Raw genomic sequence first — 19,868 nt, forward strand, 5'->3', positions numbered from 1 at the left:
GTACTTAATATATTATATTTCAAAATAGCTTATACTCAGCTTATAGTAAGTTTCAAAGGTAAATTGAGCTGATTTCTTCCTAGGTGATTAATTTTACCTAAATGAGGATCACGAAGAAAAGTAATTCCATACCTAGATATCTAACTAGAAAAAGGCTAAGTCCATTCAAGAAAACAAACAAATATGAATGAATGCCTAAGTAAAATAAAGAAGAAATTGAAACCATGAAAACAACTCTAAAGCCACAGTACTGTATAAAGTACTTTACAGCCTTCTGCCTGAAAATTGTCTTTCTGTAAAATGAGATTGGACTAGAAAATGGCCCTTAGGCCTCCTGTAATTCAAGATCTATGATTTTATATATTATCTATTGAATAAAACATTTATTAAGCACCTTCTCTGTACTAGGCACCATGGATAAAGAGAGATTGAAAGAAACAGTACTGGCCATCAAAGATACATTCTAAAGAAACTGGCATGACATACAGCAGTGTTAGCAAACTCAAATAGAAACAAGGGCACTAAAATATAAAAAAGGCTGTAGGCTGCATACTGACTTAGTTTTAAAATTAATGCTGTGTTTTATAACATTGTTATTGTGTTAAATAATTTCCAATTAAATTTTAACCTAGTTGCATTACCATGGTGCTGCGGGCAACACTTCTAATACAAAATATATAAAATAGAAGACTAAACTTAGACTCAGGAAAATTGACTCTGATTAGTTGTGTAATCAGACTAATCAGTTAACTTGTCTCAGACTCAGTTTTCTTCATCTGCAAAATAAAGCCTATACCTTATATAGTTGGTTAGAAATTCAAATGAGGTAATGCACTGCAAACTTTAAAAGGCATTCATGTCATGCACATATTGCCCAATAGATGGATGAATGGATAATTACCAAATGTACAAGATTATGAAAATAGATGCTATTTGTTTCCAAGAATTCAAATTTCTTAAAAAAAATAAAATGCATATTTTTAAACTGCCTCTATACACGGCTCTATAATTTTTCCTTGCATTTATATGATTTCTGTAAAATCAAAATTCAAAGCAAATTCTGGCAACATCAATGGCTAATCAAGGAATTACATTCATAATTTGACAAGAACATAAAATAATTAAATCTGTGTCACTTTCAAAAAAGACCCTGAATGGGTCCAAAATAGTTTTATTAAACCTATGCTTTATTTAATGCCCCTTCCCTCCATGGATGCTAATAGAGAACTACAGCATTTTTAAATATATAATTTTCCAAGAAAATTAATTCTGTAATTCACTGTTTTTGTTTTGTATCATTTCTGTAAGTTTAAAAAGAATCTAAATCCATTAGAACCTACAACCCCTATATTATAGAACTATGTCCAAAGGAATATTAAACCATGCATACCCTTTGACCCAGCAGTACTAAGTCTGTAGCCCAAAAGAGATATAAAATAAAAAGGAGAATGACCTATATGTACAAAAATATTTACAGCTCTTTTCTGGTGGTAAAATTTGGAAATTGAGAGAATACTTATCAATCGGGGAAAGGATGAACAAAGAGTACTACTGTGCTGTAAGGAATGAACAAGATGCTCTGAGATGCAAAGTGAAATATACTATGTATAAAGTAAAAGCATAAGTACAATTTTCAGCAATACAATGATCCATGACAGCTGTGACGGACTTATGATGAAAAATGCTATATACCCCTAAAAAAAGAACTAATAATTCCTGAATACTTTTTTGATTTACTTTTCTTAAAGGCTTTTTCTTTGGGAGGAAGGGCTGTTTTCTTTTACAATATGACTATTATGAAAAGATTTGCATATCTAACACCTGTGTAATCTATTTCAAAATTACTTTCCTTATCAATGGGGGGGGGGGGTATAGTAAGGAAGAAAATCTGGAAAACAAAGTATTAAAAACAAAAGTTTAAAACTGTTTTTCCATATAACTAGAAAAAAAAACTAAATAAATTTTTAAAAATTAAAAAAAAAAAAAAACAAGTCAATGGGAAAAAACAATGCTTTCTCATTAAGGAAAAAAAAAAAAACCTAAGGAGCAACAACTCTTACTTCTCAATTTCTCTACTTAAGTCTCTTGCTCTCAGAAAGCATTATTTGTCCTGCCTCCTTTCTTCAATGGCTCTCTAATCTACATCTAATCTAATCTCTAAAGTCTAATGACTTTACATAAAGTTAACAACAACAGCTAGAAAAATAGGTCAGATACTAGACAGTTTGGAAACTAAAAGGAATCAAAGAACAGCTTTCCTTCCTAGACACTATATTTATGTCTTTCTCTTCAAAGTTAGAATACAAGGAGTAGCTATTTGATGTAGTGGATAGAGCACTAGCCTTGAAATCAGGACCTGAGTTTAAATCTGGCCTCACACACTTATCACTTCCTGGCTGTGTGACCCTGGGCAAGTCACTTAACCCCAATTGCCTCAGTTTAAAAAAATATATATAGATAGATATAGATATATAGATATATATAGAGAGTGTTAGAATATAGAGTAGGGCAGAGAATAGACATCATAAATGTTTATTCCTAAATGTAAATATATGCCATGAATTTGGTTTTATATGTATGAATAAAAAACAATAAATTTTAATTCACTTTACAAAAATTAGAGATTAATGTATTAATGTATACAATAATGTATCTCTCTGGGAGAAAAACCCCAACATATTTCAGAATAGGGCATAAATAGAAAAGCATGGCATAGGATGGCACAGCAGAGAGCTAGGCTCATTCAGAAATATTTGGCTTAATAGGCTGCTTTTGCAAATTGACTGGCAGAGTCACTCTGGCAACTGTAAAATACTATATATGTAAGTAGCTGAGTAGATACTTATCTGCATAAGTACAGGATTCTTCAATGTTCCATATACCAAATAAATCAGCTCTTCAAAAAAGACATAAACTTTATACTGTTTCATTTTGTTTTGTTTTAAAAGGTATTAATTTATCCATGTCTGTAATTTTTTCAAACCCACTTTTTTCAACAAAGACAATTTCACCCAATTGGATATATACATTACTAAAGGGAATCAAAGACCTCCTTAATTTTAAAATGATGTGTCTTAATAAAATTCAAGGTAGTTACTTATTAATTTAAGTTAAAGATCTTTTAAGTAAATCAGTATTTGATAAATGAGAGCACAACAGGATTTCTACTCTTTTTGCCCATCTCATATTTTGTCAATAAAATGGCCTTCACTTTCTAAAAAAATGCAAGATAAAGTTTTTTGTGTCTCCTAAGAATGCAGTATTCTCATTTTGAATCTTCCCCAAAAGAAAGCTTTATTTAAGATTACATAAGATGAAATGTCCAAGTATTTACTTTCCCAGAATCATGATTTATTTCTATTCTATAGTTAACATATACAATTAATAATTTCTACCACTAGTTGTGCTTTACACTTTCTCTTTAAAAAGTTTTTTTGGGGGAAAAAAAAAAGGAAAATTTCATGCTTTTATGCTGGTCCCTTCCTATCAGTTTATGAATCAGTTTTGGCTCTATCTACTAAAACAAAAAGATGCCAAAGGAACAATCTCCACGATATAAAAATGTGAAACAGATCCTTAGATTTCCATAGTTAATTTAATCTACCCTAATTAGTTTTAATTATAATCATACATTACCACGACATGAAAACTCAAGATCAGCTTTAAAATTAAATAATCAAGAGTTTAAACTATCATATTCAGCCAGAAAATGCTTTAATAAGTTTCGTTACAATATATTTTCAAAATCTTCCAATTAAAGGAACCAGGCATACTTGTTAGTTGTTACAAAAGGAAAGTTCTTTAGATGAAGAAGCAATTAAAGGGTTAAATATTCAAAGCTAATCAGATTCTATAGTATGTGAAAGGGGAAAAAAAAAAACAGACAAAGAATTTGGTACTGAGGAAAAAAAGAAAGATTTATTTAATTAAAAAAAAATAGATTTCCATTTTTAAATATTCTGACAGCAAGTTAGTATTATAATCAGGAGCCTTTTCTCCAAAGGCAAAATTAGAACGAGGGAGGAGGGGCAGAGCAGCTTTAAATGTGCATAGGAATGCACACTGTAAATGCAAATTATCTCTTGTAGAAGTAGCAAAAGGGAGGAGGGGAGAAAGGAGAGCAGTAGTGCATGGTTGGATCAGCATAAAGCTTAGTTATTTCTCAATACTGTCCTTCAAAATACCTGGCATCAGAATATCCACTTCCATACAGATTTCTTAAGTACAGCCTTAACTTTTAAAATATTTTATTTTCAAAAAAGCCGTCTTGCTTGATTGTTCTACTCAATACAGGGGAAAGTAAAAGCAACGTGGCCCAGCAGGCTGAGCAAGCAGTAGCGACAGTGCCAGGAGAGGGCGAGGCTTTGACAATCACTGAGCTAATGCTGACATCACTGGAAGGCAGAGCCTCTCTTACAGAGGCTCCTCTGTTGACACTCCTGTTACTAAGTGAGCTAACAGCCAATCAGATTCCACAGCCAACACAAGACGGCCTTTGAACTCCCCACCAGCAACTTCCTGCTGTTTTTAGAGTACACAGTGCAATGCAGTATGTCTGTCAGCTATGCGGCACAAAGGAACAGCCATTTTGTGACTGAACTGGACCTGCACCAAAATGGCATTAATTTTGTATTTTACTTGCCCTGCCGTATCTAATTTCTGGTTATTTTAACATCATGAAAGTAATAAATTGATATGTTTAATTCACAGTACTGAGTATTGTAGGTAATTTTATATGTATTCTTCTCATAATCCCAGGTTATAAGAAACAAGATCATAAAATGGCTGCCACAAACTGCATGTTCACTTCCACAATATGCTGCATTATGCAACTGCTAACTATTACCACCCCCTTGCCTTTTAGAGTAACTTTCTTTAGGGAGTGGGTATTGAGGTCTGAAATGGAAGGAAGCAGTTTAGAAGGAATCAGGCTCAAAAAGCACACTTTCCAAATTGTTATTTAGCATAAATTGAAAATAAATGCCCATTTAAAAGTGTATGTGGTAAGAGAAATAAAAGTGATCAGCTCCCAGAAGCTATCTCATTCAATATCTCTTATTAGTATTAGAGGTAAAAGCAATCTTCAATTTCTAAATATTTGCACAAATACTTATATCTATGCCATCAAAATCTTATATTCTACACAATTGTTAGAAATTTAAAATTCAAATATCGTATTCCAATTTTCTTTTTGAAATGTAGAAATTAACAAAGCATATCATTACTGACAAGGCTAAGAAATGTTACAAATGGGGCACTCAAGGTTGAGTTTTGTTTTAAGATTAGGTTTTGTGTTGGGTTTGATTTTTCTTTTTTACATTCCACATACTACTCCTGACTTAAAAACATCAAGCTGAAATAAAGGGTGGCACAATTATTAATTAGTACAAGTATTATAAAGTGTTCCATATTTATAAAAGCCTCAAAGAAATAAGTCTTCTAAACTTAGTGAAAGTCACTCTCTAAAATTTCTCCCCTAGCTAATTCTCAGAGGAAATTTTATTCTGTGTAGTATTTTTCTTTTCTTGACATAAGGTTCTTAGTTACATTTTCACTAATATTACCTATAGAATTCTATTATTACACCACAGTAACTAAGTATCTTTATAGTTTCAACAGAAAGAATGATGAGAAAGAAGTTTCTTGCCCCAGGACCCAAGTTATTACGGTAAATTAGGGTACCAGTTACCTGGGATATCCTGCTAAATTTCAACTTAGCCTTCAATCAAGGAAGTCATATTATTACATTAACACCTTCACAGATGGCTCCACAATTTAAAAAGGAAGTGAAGTCATGAATATACATTGTTTATTTATATATATATATATATATATGCATAAATACACATACATATATATGTACATATATATATACAGCTTTTCAAGATATCACATGAACTGAAAATTAATTTCTATAAGGCATTCCTTCATCTTCTGAGTTCTCAAAGTAATGACTCCTTCCTTTAAATAGAATAGATTCACAACTAATAAAACTATACTTGAAAAACTTTTACAAGTACATAGTCCTTATTCAGTTATATATACAATACTAAAATAGAGGGAATCAAGTATTTTTTTCAAGTTGAAAACTAAAAAACAGAAAGTAAACATCACCATGTGCTTTTTCCTTTTTATTAGAAATCACACAACTTGATCAATGATGCTAAACATAATCTTTGTAATAGAAAAGCTAAACAAGACCCATGTGAAGTTATGCAAATTATAAACCCAAGGGAATACTATTTTAAAGTACTGAGCCTATATATTTGTCATATATGCCTAGATGTCGAATTTTCTCTTTTCTATTTCCTCAAATGTCTCCCATTTCCCCCCAATCTACCCATCCCCCCCAATCACCTCAGTATTTACCAGGAAATAGTCTATCCTATCCTTAAAATTTCACTTTTATCATTAATAGAAAAAATTTTCTATTATTTATAGTACTAAATTAATGATCCAAAGTGTAACAATCAAAAAGCCGAAAGATTAAAAAAAAAAAACAATTAAAATCAGAGAAACATTTCAAAATTAATCAGTTCATTTTTTTAAATGCCAAGTATTTATTGTGTGCAAAATTTAACAGATATAAAATATAAACCATACACAACACTTTCAAAAACACTCATCTATTTTAATATCACTGGATGTACTTTATACAATTTTCAAAGTAGGCAAAAACAAATTGGTGTAGGGGGAATAAAGATAAAAAGCTACCAGGCAATTGGTCACATTTTCTTTTACCTATACAAAATTTAAAATGTTGAATACCCTAGTTACAAATATTATTCTTTAAATACATCAACCAATCAATGTATTCATACATGTAAAATTATCAAATGCAGAATCATACAATGTTAACATTTTGTAATCTTTATTACCTACTCCTTACAAACTAATAAAATTTGAACGAAAAACATCACGATTAAATTATGGTATATTTGCAAACTTCAAATAGCGATAAAGCATTCCACATTCCTCTAATAAAAAGCAAAATAAAAAATAAAACCACAACAAATTCTGTTGGAATGCTGACTAAATATAAGCACCTATATTTAAAATGTGATGAAGTGGGAGAAAATTCCTATCAACCTGTTTTGTCTAAATCTATACTTTGAAAATGTACCTGAAAATAACCTTCCTTGTTTTTAACACTAAAGTAAACAATTATAAACATAATAACCATAACAATCTAAACAAGTACTATAAGTAAAATAACAGCATTCCCTTCTGTAATCGGGTCTGCTTTTAGAACTACAACCATCAACTAAAAGATTTGATAAATAGTATCAAAATTTTCTAAAATCTCAAGTGTATCAAAGTATTCTAATGTCAAATAAAAATATAAACAGAGGAGCATCGGTCAAAGATGTCTTTTTTGATTTTTATTTTAAAATGTATATTTTTTCATTCATCTAACTTTCTCTAGTGTCTATTTACTATAATTTACTACTACAAGGCTGCTCTATGGCCCTCAGTTAAAGTTTAGATATCTTAAGATTCTTCAAAGAAAAATTTGCCTTGTATGTAAAATGGTGCAATGCAGCAATGGCTAAACCGACAAGGTCATTTTTCTGCAGCACTAAAACCTAAAAACTGAAAATTAATGTCCCCAAAACTGTAATTTACAGGAAAGACTTCTTGGATAAAGGTATCATACCTTTTGACTACTATATGGGGCCTAAAGTCACAACACAACTTTCAGAAATTGCTACCAAAAAATTAGGGTGTGGCATATTAGCAATCTCAAGGTCACTGCTTAAAAAAGGGGAATCCAAATTAGTTAAACATTGAATATCAAATAGACAGCAATTCATGGCTGTCAAGGTAAACAATGTATGCTGAGGTTTCCACAAAAAAAAAAAAAAATGGGGGGAGAAAGTTGATAACTCATACCTCGATGCATTGCTGTGTACTGAACCGTCCTCTTCTTGGCTTTTGTCCTTATTTCTCATCATCTTTTAATTCTTAAATATTAAAAGGGGGGAGGTGAATCAGTGTTTGCTTTGAAGTCTTGTGCTCAGGTATTTACTGTCAAAAGTTGAAAGAAAGGTAAGGTCCCAGAGCTTCTATCAATGATTTTTCATTATCAGGAACAAAGTCCTGACGCTGCAATGATATTGTTATAATACAAAACCTCAACATCAAAAAGTAAAATAAAATTAAATCTTAAAAAAAAAAATTTTTTGTTTTAAATATAAGATAAAGCGACCAGAGAAAAGCATCCTCCTCAATAGGGAAAGTTTCTCAAAGTAACACACTAGATACAAATAACAATCTCTTTATCTTATTGCGTCATCCGAGAACAACTCAAATTTATAAAAAATAAAGCAAATTTAACTGCAGAAATCTTTACAATTATCACTAATAATTGTGAACCTACCTGATCCATGAAGCAGGTCCAAACCGAGAGTATCTAGTAGTAGAAAAACATTAGATTCCCGAATAATTAAAAAATAAACATTAAATGTTCTCTTTAGAACAAAAAATAAATAAAAACTATCCAAAAAGGTTTACTGTTTAAAAAAAATAAGCGATAATTAATACAAAAAAGATCCGGGGGAAAAAAGCTCATTAGGAGAGCGCACAAAAATGGAGGTGCGCCATGGCTTCTAAGCTGGAAAAAACAACGACCTGGCTCTCAGTACGGGCTTCTTCTTTCCAACAAGGCACGAAAAAAGACCCCCTAAAAACTGCTTTTCTCCCTAAAAATGGCTCGAATCTACCCCACTAGGTCACCAGGAGAGGAAGGGGGCTGCGGGGGCCCCCTGAGGCTGCCCGAAAGTTAGAGAAAGTTGCGTAAAGTGTGGAGAAGGCAGGGAGCTGAGCTGAGCGCGCTCTCTAAGGCACAGCCGCCATCTAGAGCCTCCTTCCCAGCTCTGAGAGCTCTGCCTTTGATTGACACTCTCTACATTTACCCCACAACTCAGGTGATGTACCATAGACCCACCCCTTCATTCCTACTAAAAAAAAAAAAAAAAAAAAAAGAAAAAAAAAAAAGAAAAAAAAGCCTCCATCTAAGAAGGGAGCCTAAGGACCCCACACACACACACACACCCATACACACCCTCTGGCTTCTTCAAATCACCCCCACAGGGAGGAGGGAGGGCATCTTAACCCCCTCGGGTTCAAGCACCCTTTTCAAGCCAGACAAAAATGTAATTTGTTCCTTTTGTTTAAAGATCTGCTAAATATTTCAGTCCTTGAGCTAAAATTACTTCCTTTCTGGACAGGAAGTGGTGCTTTATAAAGCCATTTTGAAAGAGGGGCAGTTCTTTGATTGAGCCATTGATTAAATAATTGCTAATCTTGTTTCAAAATATTACCCCCACCCCAAGTAACATGTTTTATAAATAAAACCAAGAGCTTAATCTCCTTAGTAACCTCTAAGCTTTGTGTAATATCATCTAAAATTCTACAAATGAGAAAAAAAATTGAATCTTTTTCCATATCACAAGGCAAAAATGGGCTAACTCTTACAACTCAAGAGCGCCTCCCTAGTGTCCAATTCCATAAGAGCAGAAAATCAAAGCCAACTGTTTTTCATTATACCAACTGACAAATTTTCAGTTTTATTTTCACAAAATTCTTTAACCTATTGCAGAGTTTTGACAATATTATAAATATAAAAGCAAAGAGCCATAACAACAGAATTACTTAAAACAATATTATGAATCTCACAGCCAATTCCAGAATCTAGTTATCAACAACCACCATACCAAATAGACCAGAGCTTATACATCCAAAATATTAACAATCCATACTTAACAGAAAAGCAAAAACCAAGTTAGGCTGAGTTTAGTTACCAGTTTTAACCAAATCCTGGTATTTGTTGGTAATGGAGGAGGAAGAAATTAGAGAATAAAAAACTAAGATCTTTGTATTACCAAGGAAAAAATAATTTCTCAAGTCAAACCCCAATATCCAAACCGCCTTTTATTTCACCATATATAATTCAAGCAAATAAAAAGAAAATCAGAAATAAAACGAAATACTCAAATCCTTATTCAATAAACTCTCAAAGTAGAATACTACTCCTTCATTAAAATAATCCAACTTTAGACCACCAAGAAAGCCACTAAAATCTAAATTATACCTCCATTAAAAAAAAATCATAATCAAGAATCAATAACAAGGTAACACTCAAGAAGACATCATCACCTATTAATCAAGACCAACTACCACAAATAGCAAAGAACATATCAGTCATGTATACCATACTTGGAAATCAGCAAATAACCAAATATTACCTAATAATTATGTATAAACAAACATGAACCAATTACATCAATGTACTTACAAGATGCCCTCTAACTTCAGTAACAGAAATCTAGAAAATTCATTCCACCTTCTAAAAACTATCACATCTTATATCCACAAGCTACATATTGTTAAAAAAAAAAAAAATCAATTCATCTATCTCAAGCCATTTGTAATTGGATATATACAAACTATCCTAAATAATATTAGGATATAACACTGATTTTAAATTGAACATGTATGAAGTGAGGCAGAATAGCTTATGAAATCTCAAAGATAAATTTTAGAAAAATCAAATTTGCACAATTAAGAAGAAATGCATAGGTTTACAAACACTATTATATCTTTAATAATGATGTATTACAAATGAATATCACCAACATTTAAATAATTTTTATTCCATAGAAAATGCTTACTTCCATCTAGACTTTTTTTTCCTCAATATGAAGACAATAAGTCTTGAATAACCTGTTAAACAATTTACTCTTTTTTTTTTTTTGGCCAAATTTAATAATTTAATTAAAGGATGTACTAGTTTATATTACATTTCATGAAGATCAGTTATAGCTTGATTTTCTGAATACTAAGCAGCTATTTTAATTCAAGAACTGAGTGATTTCTTTCAATAAATCAAACATGACTGATTTTAAATAAAATTATTCAACACAAGTTTTCTTGATTTGTGGACTAACCATGTCTTCAGGAAAAAAAAAATCAGCACACTCATTTCAAGTAAAATATTTAACATCATTCAACTTTTAATTTTTACAAGCTTTAATTACTTTCTGTAACCATAACTGTAGCAGTCAAGGAAATTTTCTTGCCCCTAATTAAATGGTAATTTTTTCAGTCAAAAAATAAACTAGGAAAGTGTAGAAACATTATAAATTTTATTAAAATTAAGAACACATAAGTACATTCTTTATACAATCAAACTGGCTTATCAAAAATCATTTCTATCAATTTTCTAGTTATATTTTTAATATTTTTTTTCAAAAATGTCCAGAATCTATTTGACCATGAAAGATCAGAAAGTCTGAAGAATATCAAATCCATTGTCCATTTTTCTTAAGGTGATCAGTAACCTAGATCTTCACTGAATGCATGGAATCCAAGTCAAAACACCCCTCTTGGTTGATTATATATCACAGCACACTTGCATTAATCCATTTTCCTTAAATTGTCAATCCACAGTGAACTGCCATCTTGATTCCCAGGGTAGACTTCACTTGAGACTCTTCAAGTTGACTGGGCTTTATGGGGAAAAAATTAAAAGAAAAAATGCTGTTGGAATACCAATAATTTTGTTGCTTAAAACAGACATCCACCCACCCTTAAGATATGAACTGAGATTTGCTTTTTTAGTACAGTTCAAAAATATAAAATTACTTAACTTTATAACAAATAGATTACATCTTAAGTGTTTTTCCAACTAAAACCCCTTAAAATGGTTAACTTACAAGAATGGTTCCTAAATAAGGAAATGAAAATAAGAATGTGAGATGACACCATCTTAAAAGTAAAAAATGTATTAAATGAAAAATTCAAAGCGTCAAGTAAAATTTAAACATCTAAAAACTATAAGTTTGTTAAACTGCCTAAACAGAAAAGCTTTGAAATGAAAATTTCAAATTAATTATTATTGAGAAGAGTTTGCTAAGGGAAAAAAAAACACTAACATGAGAAACACTACCCAGAAAATTCATTTTTATTCATTTAGAAATATTAAAATGAAATAATATTTAAAACTATTTGGTTAATCTTCTATCCAAAAAAATAAGTATCATACAAAGAACATTAAAAGGGATGGACCAATATAGAAGTTAATATGATTTTCTAATTATATAATAGATGTTGATTAACTTGCCTAAAAGGATACAAAGTTCACAAGGATGCCATCTTACTCAGCTTCTATTGTACCAAAGGCAAAAAAGAATTCTAACTTGGGGGGAGGTTTAAATGAGGGGAGGATATGAAACTAGGGAAATTACCAATTAATTAGTTTCCTTAATTACAAATTACCAACTAAAATGAACTAAAAGTTTTCATCATTAAATATCAAATATGGTGCCTTGAATATACTCATTCTTCAACTGTCAAAACACTGCCATAGCACATCAAATATAAGCAAGGTCAGAAACAACTTTCCAATTTAATTAATCTGGATGTTCTAAATACAAAAAATTACTTATTAACAGTATTCTATAAGCTATCAAAACAATTCAACTATTCACTTCAATTGTATAAATAGCCACAGAAATAACTAATCAAATATGTCGATGCATAAAGGGGCACAGAGGTCAAAAGGTGGCTAATTTTCATATCTCTAAGCCTAGAAATTAAAACATTCATTTTTATTTTTTTTTTTACTAAAGGCCTTAGTATCAATAAATCACTTGACTTACTAGAACAAATCGTCAATATCATTACTAAAAAAAACCACTCACATGGTAAAGGGTTACCATTATCAAGAATTGAGCATTTCTCCTAAACTAAGACAAAATGGAGTTTGTACCAAATTGCAAAAGGTTAACCCAGTCTTTTCCTACCTTATAAAACTCATTCTATTTGAATGGTTCAAACTTCAATCACCAAATACAATAGACATGATCAATTTTATCATAAACATAAAGATCCCAACACTGATGGCCATTCTTTGTTTTTATTTAAATAGAAACTGGCTTCTTAGACTTTATTCGCTTTTTAATTTTTACTTTGATGTCAGAAAAGTCTTCCTAGAATACAACAGCAACAAGTTTTACTTATTATTTAATTACTACATACTTGTCTTTTTGAAATCAAACATTCAATTTGAATTCATGTAAAGTTTTTATTTCATGTGACTTTGTACTAAATTTTTCATATTCAGATTCAAAAAACAAAAAAGCACTGAGAGTTTCAATTATTAAGAATGTATGAATGTGTTATAAATGGCACTAATATGATGTATAATCACAATACTTTTAAATAATTCAAATATTTTAGAGGTAACTATTAAATGGAAGAATAATTTTACATAAAGAAACACTTCCTTTATGAATCAAAAATGAACCAATTCTGTTAAGAGACATAAGATCTTAAAGTTGTCAAAGTACTAAATAAAGATTTAAGAAAAAAAATACCACCTTCACTACAAATTACTTTAGAACTAGATATAAAATCTATAGATCTGACATTTTCATAAACCAAAACCACACATAAATGACTAAATTGAGCCAAATACCTGAAATCTAATCAATATATTCCCAAATGAGTTAACTTTTGTGCTACAAACATCTAAAACTTTATGAACAAATTTTTAGACTTCAAATTAAGAATAAGTCTTGTATATAAAAATGTATTAATGATCTAACTAATAAATATAGCTAATAATACAAAATTGTAACTAATAACTATAAAACACAGAAACTAGAAGATACAATCTTAGAATTCATATAAATTCAAAACATTTTTACAAATAACTGCAGTGAATTCCATTCTCTTCTCTAAATGTCAACTGAAAGAAATTTTCTAACTAAATCTGCATGAAAAATTAAATACAAAGTTCAGAAATCACTATTTTCAAAATTCTCATAATCTGTTATAATTATTTGCTACAAATAACTTTGTGCTTTATGTAAATTACAAAAGAAATATACCAATAAACCCAAATTACCATTCTGTTTTCTACAAGTAAATTGAACTCCTTTCAAACAATACTATAACTTAAATATAAAAGGATCTTGTGCTGACAAGTTAGGTCCAAATCATAGTCAAATTTAAAGCATTTATATCTTTTCAGTTATTTTGAATAATTGAACTACTTTCAGGCTATCTTATAAACATGAATTTAAGATCCCCTATATTAACAAGTAATCTCAATCAAATATCAGATTTTAAGTCTTCACATTTTTTTTCTAATGAACTATAAAAAAGTTACTAGAATATGACTTGAGAAAGTTGGAATTCCTAAACAGTTCCTAGTCATTTCATTAATTATTTAATACCGAAACATATATTATTTGTTCCATGCAGTTACTTAAGAGATCTATATAACTTCCTGTAGCCAAATGCAAATACCTATTACCTTACCCTTCAATTAGTCACATTTACTAATTACTGGAGAATAAGGTTTAATCATATCCTATGTTAAAATTGGCAATTTCTAGAGACTTGACAAATATTCTAGCTAAAAAAACAAACTCACATTTATTATCCATTGCCTGCAGGATTAAGATTACTTTATAAGTTATGGGTACCTTGAAGTTCTTTGTAACTTTAGTTTTTGGATCTAACACAACCTTTAGTATATAAAAGGTCTATTTAAAGGGAGAAGATATATATCTTCTGAATTTGCCATAGTTGATGTAGCAATGGCTGGTAATCCAAAAATCTGAGTGAAATTTCCAAATTAATGTGAAATTCATGATTTTTTTTTAAATCCCTACCCCTTGCAAATAATAAATTAATCAAATAAATATTAACTAAAATAACTGAAGAAAAAAGGAACTGAAACATCAGTTCAAGTATAGCTAGCTAATATTTCCAGTTATTAATGATTGGCAAACTTATAGCAAGTTTTTGAAATGCTAACCTAAATATAAAAACTGGTCAAGGGAACGGTCATAACTTAATTCAATCTTTTTTTCCCCTGTAGTCGTATATCAATTTGACACAGTATCAGACTGCTAAAAGAAGCAAACAAAAGTATCTCCCATTTTCTTCAATTAATTTCAATCTTCTGTTATTTCAGTAATCCATTTAGATATTCTTTTTGATTCAATTCCCACAGTAGAATGTGAACAAGGAGTTCAAACTAATCATACAACGGGATCAAAAGCCTGAGATCGTTTTGGTCTTTAAAGGATGATTTAAAAGATGTTTATGTCTTCAAATAAATGAACGATTTTCCAGTGAAAATTATTAACCTTGCTCAGTTTAGCCCTAGGGGGGCAAAAATGTACAAGAAGGTAGACTTTATATAGAAGGAAAATTTTACATTTATAGCTATTCTGGAGTTGTGACGTGCTCCAATAATTCTAGAGAGCAATTTGGAATTATGCCCAAAAGGCTATAAAACTATGCAAACTTTTTAATCCAGCAATATCACCACTAGGTCTATGTCCCAAAGAGATCACAGAAAACGGTAAAGGACCCATATGTACAAAAATATTTACAAAAGCCCTTTTCACGGGAGCAAAATATTGGAAATTGAGAGGACACCTGTCAACTGTGGAATAGCAGAACAAGTTATGGTATATGAATGTAATAAAATACTATTGCACTATAAGAAACGATGGTTAGGAAGATTTCAGAAAAACCTAAAAAGACTTATATCAACTGATGTTGAGTGAAATAAGCAGAACCAGGAGAACATAATACATGGTAAAAGCAACACTGTGTGATCAACTGTGACTAACTTAGCTCTTCTCAGCAGTATCTAAGACAACTGACAAAAGACTGCTAATGTAAAATACTGTCACCTCCAAAAAAAGAAGTATGGAGTCTAAATGCAGATTTCAGCAAACTGTTTTCACTGGAGGGGGTTCTTTCTTTTCCCCTTTTTATTCTGATTCTTCTTTTACAGCACGAATGACATGGAAACACATTTATTATTGTTCACATGTAACATTTCAGATTTCTTGACTTAGGAAGATGGAGAAAAAATTTGGAACTCATAATATTAATATAAAGCTATCTTTACATATCATTAGGAAAAATACTAATAAATGCAAAAAAAGAAAAGGATAATTTACAATGAAAAAAAAAAAAGCACTTAAAACCATTCAAAAAGGGCTGCCTTAGAAAAGTTTCTCCATCACTAGAAGTCTTCAAAGACTAGTTGACAAAAATTAGTGTTCATGCTTTGAGTAGGCATTGTACTAGATAACGTCACAGATTCTTTCAAATTGTTCCTATGTAATATAAGACCAGAGTTAAAGCTGTCAATGTTTAAAAATCACTCATTCATACTGGCTGAAATTCTAGACCCTTACCACAACCCAACAAATAAACTGACTAATTTATATTCAGATCTTCATAATTACATATAGTAGCAGACAGCAATAAGAAGCTTGAATATTCAATATTATCTTGTTTCCTAAACAGCTTAAAAATAATTGTGCAAAGTAAAACACCTGAAATTATAGGTAAAAGTGACTAGAGCTTTGTATTTGGAGTCAGGAAGATTATTTCAAATCTATAGACATGTACTAGTTGGGAAAATCATTTAATCTCATCTGATTCAGTGCTTTCATCTATAAAATAGGACTAACAGCACTTAAGGTTGTGGTTAGGATTAGATGAGATAATATTTGTAAAATACTTTTCCAACTTTAATACACTATAGAAATGTTAGCAATTAGTAGTATAGCTGTGATCTAAAATTGCCTGTAGTTCTGCACTAGAAATTATCATGGGCCTACTAGTTGAAATAAAAAATCTTCAACTTCCAAAATCTGCCTCTTTATGTCTATTATTGTCATGTGAGTTGTCTTCAAATCCCTCACCCTCACCAAAAAATTGTAGGCTGAAAGTAAAAAAGTTGATTAAAACCAAAAAGCTAGTATAGAACACTAGAATGATAGCTTGATTCAATTAAGAATGATTTGATACTATTTATTTAGCACTAATAAGTTCAAGAAGAGATAATGATAATGTTGAAAGGATGCCTTTTTTATATATATGGAAAAAAATAGCTATTTTAGACAAACAATATTCATTTTAGAGGCTGTATAATTCAATCCATTAGTTAGATCTTGGCTGCTCATCCAGAGATTTATGTAAGTTCAATTTAAGAAAAGACTAGTTATTTTTAGGGTCTGACATAGACTCAAAGTTCAGTCTACAAAAGAATAAGAGGGCAAGGAAATGTTAGAGATATGCTATGTTGAATAAACACTATGTTTCCAAATTTTAAATTAATAAAAATGTTGAATTTTCAATTCAACAAAAATGTATTTTACACACTTACTGTGTGTAAAACATTTGCTACAATGACATTACAGTCCCCTGCCATTAAAGAATTTGTTACAATGTTTTAAAAAATTTCACATCTCATTTATTAATACTTCAACTAGCTTCTATTATTTTTATGAGTTAAAGGGTTCTACGGAAGTTAAAATCACAATTCTGCATGGGAAAGAAAAAATACTATCTCATCCACAAAATAACTAAGTCAATTAACTAGTAAATTGTGTCACAGGGTAGTGCAAAGTCTAAGTACTGATTTCTAAAATATCATTTACCTTCTAAGACTTTAAGTGCATAGAAAATAATGGAATTAGGAGATATAGATATAAGAGATAATTAAACAGCTAATTCATTTTAATCCCTTTCAAGCTCTCAATCTAAGGACCTTATGGTCTTTAATAATATCATAATTGTTAAAACTTCTGGAGCTCTTACCAAAAAATGAAGATTGTTTGCTCTAATGGAAAACTTACTATACTATACTCACCTGTATAAACACTTAAAACAAATTCCTATTACCAAAAGTTTAAGATGATAAATTCTAAATTCCTTATTTCATTTTTTCACACTATTTTACTTAAGTAGAGACAGAGGAAAGGAGAAGAGAAGGAAGAAAAGGACTAGTATGGAGAGGGAGAGCCAGGTGTTTCCTAATAATTCTAAATAGCTTTTATCTTTTGTTTGAAAGTGCTCAAATACTGCCTAAGGGATAAATTCAAATTCTTCTAGTTATAAATTTCATCTCTAAACAATATTAAATAAAATACCTACATATCCACATACCAAATTCCTCATCACTATACAATTCATATATCACCTTCCTGGTGTTTGTTTGTTTTGCTTTCTCCATTGTTCTCTTAGGAGACATGATTCTAAAAATTACAAAAATACAATGATAAATAATAAATTTTGCTTTTCATCCATATTAGAAAATGTTAAAGCAACAAAAGAATACATTGAGTAAGATTCATAAGAATAGCATCTACAGAAATCTCACACCAAAAGTATGCTTCACTTCTAAGTTTTTTAAAGAGAAAGTCATAATTACTACTGAAAACTATCATATCCTTACTTAAAAACTATTAACCACAATGTTGGAATCTATAGTATCATAAAACTTTAATTCTTATATCAAAAATAAATTTCTTTGGTTCTTTTTTTGATGCTATTATGCAGTATAAAACTAGTAATGACTAACATATGAAGCACACAACTATAGTTAACTAATTATGCGTTGACAATACACCAAAATATTTTATATTTCTAAGTAATTCAATTAACAAGGAAATTTTAAAAACTGAAACTACACAAGTGTTTACAAAATTACGCTATGTGGAAATATCAATGAATCTGCCATTATTAATTTAATTTATATTTATTTACATTTATTTTATATTTAAAATGCCAATTTAACTAAAAATCTTGCCTAAAAAATACTGATAGCTATTTAAAGGGGAAGTACTGGAAGAGGATTAGATTATTAAAAGAAGTCAAACGAAAGAATTTTAACAAAAAAAAATTGAATAATGACAGCTACTCTTTATCTAGCACGTTAAGGTTTGCAAAATACTTTACTATCTCTTTTATTGTCACATAAGCTACAAGATGTAAGTGCTATGATAATCTTACTTTATAGATGAGGGACTCTTAAGATGTCCTATGTTCTGGGTTAATGCTAATATAAACACAGCAAGCCCTCATGGGTTTTGGTTCCATTGCTAAGTGGATTATTTTGCCTAAACAGGAGTCATGTTAACTCTTCCTTTATTTCACTTTTATTGAAATCATGCTCTGGAAGGGAACTTACAAACTATTCAGCTCCTTTATTTAACAGATAGGTTAACTAAGGTCTAAAGACTTTCACTTGCCAAAGGTCATACTTAAGTTAATGACAGAAGCAGAATTTGAATCCAGATCCTCCAATTCCAAAACCAGTTGTCTTTTCACTGTTAATACACTACCTCCCTTGGTAGATATTATGTCTAGAAAAAAACATTTTGAGATACTTAGGGGGAAAAAGCTGGTCTACATAAGTACTAAACCTACAGTGATAAGAATTGTTTCCTATCCTTTCTTATTCCTAAATTATTTTATATAGCTAAAAATAAATAGCTTTCTTTCACACACAACACAAAATCCTTCATTTCTGTTCATTTGTTTTATAAAATAAAGAACCTTTGCTTTAATTTCAGCAACTAATTCTGACTTATTCAAAAACCATTATTAAAAACTAATTTAGCTTTTTAAAAAGCTTACCATTATAACTAGTATAGCTGTATGAAATGGCAAAAATAATGAAAATCAGTGTCACAGCATGCTTGTAGTATTGCTATCCTTTGCTTCTTCAATATCATAATTGATTTTTAAAGTTTGAAAAGGTTTAGAAAAAAGTTTAAGTCTGAAGAATAATTTGAGAAGTCAAAATTACTACAATTGTCTTCAAAAGAAGTAGAATGTTATTTGGTATAAAAAAAAAAAAAAAAAAAAAACCTTTGTACCAGATCATAACCAAAAGTTAAAACGATACATTGAATTTAATAATCCAACCATAACCCATACACTGAAGAACAGAGTCAACCCAAGACTTCCAAAAGAGGTAATTTGAAAAAGTGTACTGCTTTGTTTTACAAATGTCTCGCTTGATTAGACTGTAGATTTCC

The 19,868-nt window shown here is 30.3% G+C and overlaps 1 protein-coding gene across 13 annotated transcripts in view; it reads right to left on the reverse strand.

Moving 5' to 3' along the window:
- The window catches only part of CHD2 (chromodomain helicase DNA binding protein 2), a 181,512-nt gene that overhangs the window by 112,020 nt on the left and 49,624 nt on the right, over positions 1-19,868 (reverse strand). For 10 of the 13 annotated variants that reach the window (XR_012486993.1, XR_012486994.1, XM_074295064.1 and 7 more), the window contains 2 exons: positions 8,381-11,510; positions 7,894-8,028 (listed from right to left, as the gene is read on the reverse strand). Coding sequence is in view for 10 of the 13 variants with exons in the window: in XM_074295064.1 (XP_074151165.1) it covers positions 7,894-7,955 (62 nt within the window). In the remaining 3 variants the exon portion in view is untranslated. The other 3 variants (XM_074295069.1, XM_074295067.1, XM_074295074.1) reach the window with 2 other exon arrangements.

The sequence above is a fragment of the Sminthopsis crassicaudata genome, chromosome 2, assembly GCF_048593235.1.
Source record: "Sminthopsis crassicaudata isolate SCR6 chromosome 2, ASM4859323v1, whole genome shotgun sequence".
In the NCBI taxonomy this organism is placed as follows: domain Eukaryota; kingdom Metazoa; phylum Chordata; class Mammalia; order Dasyuromorphia; family Dasyuridae; genus Sminthopsis; species Sminthopsis crassicaudata.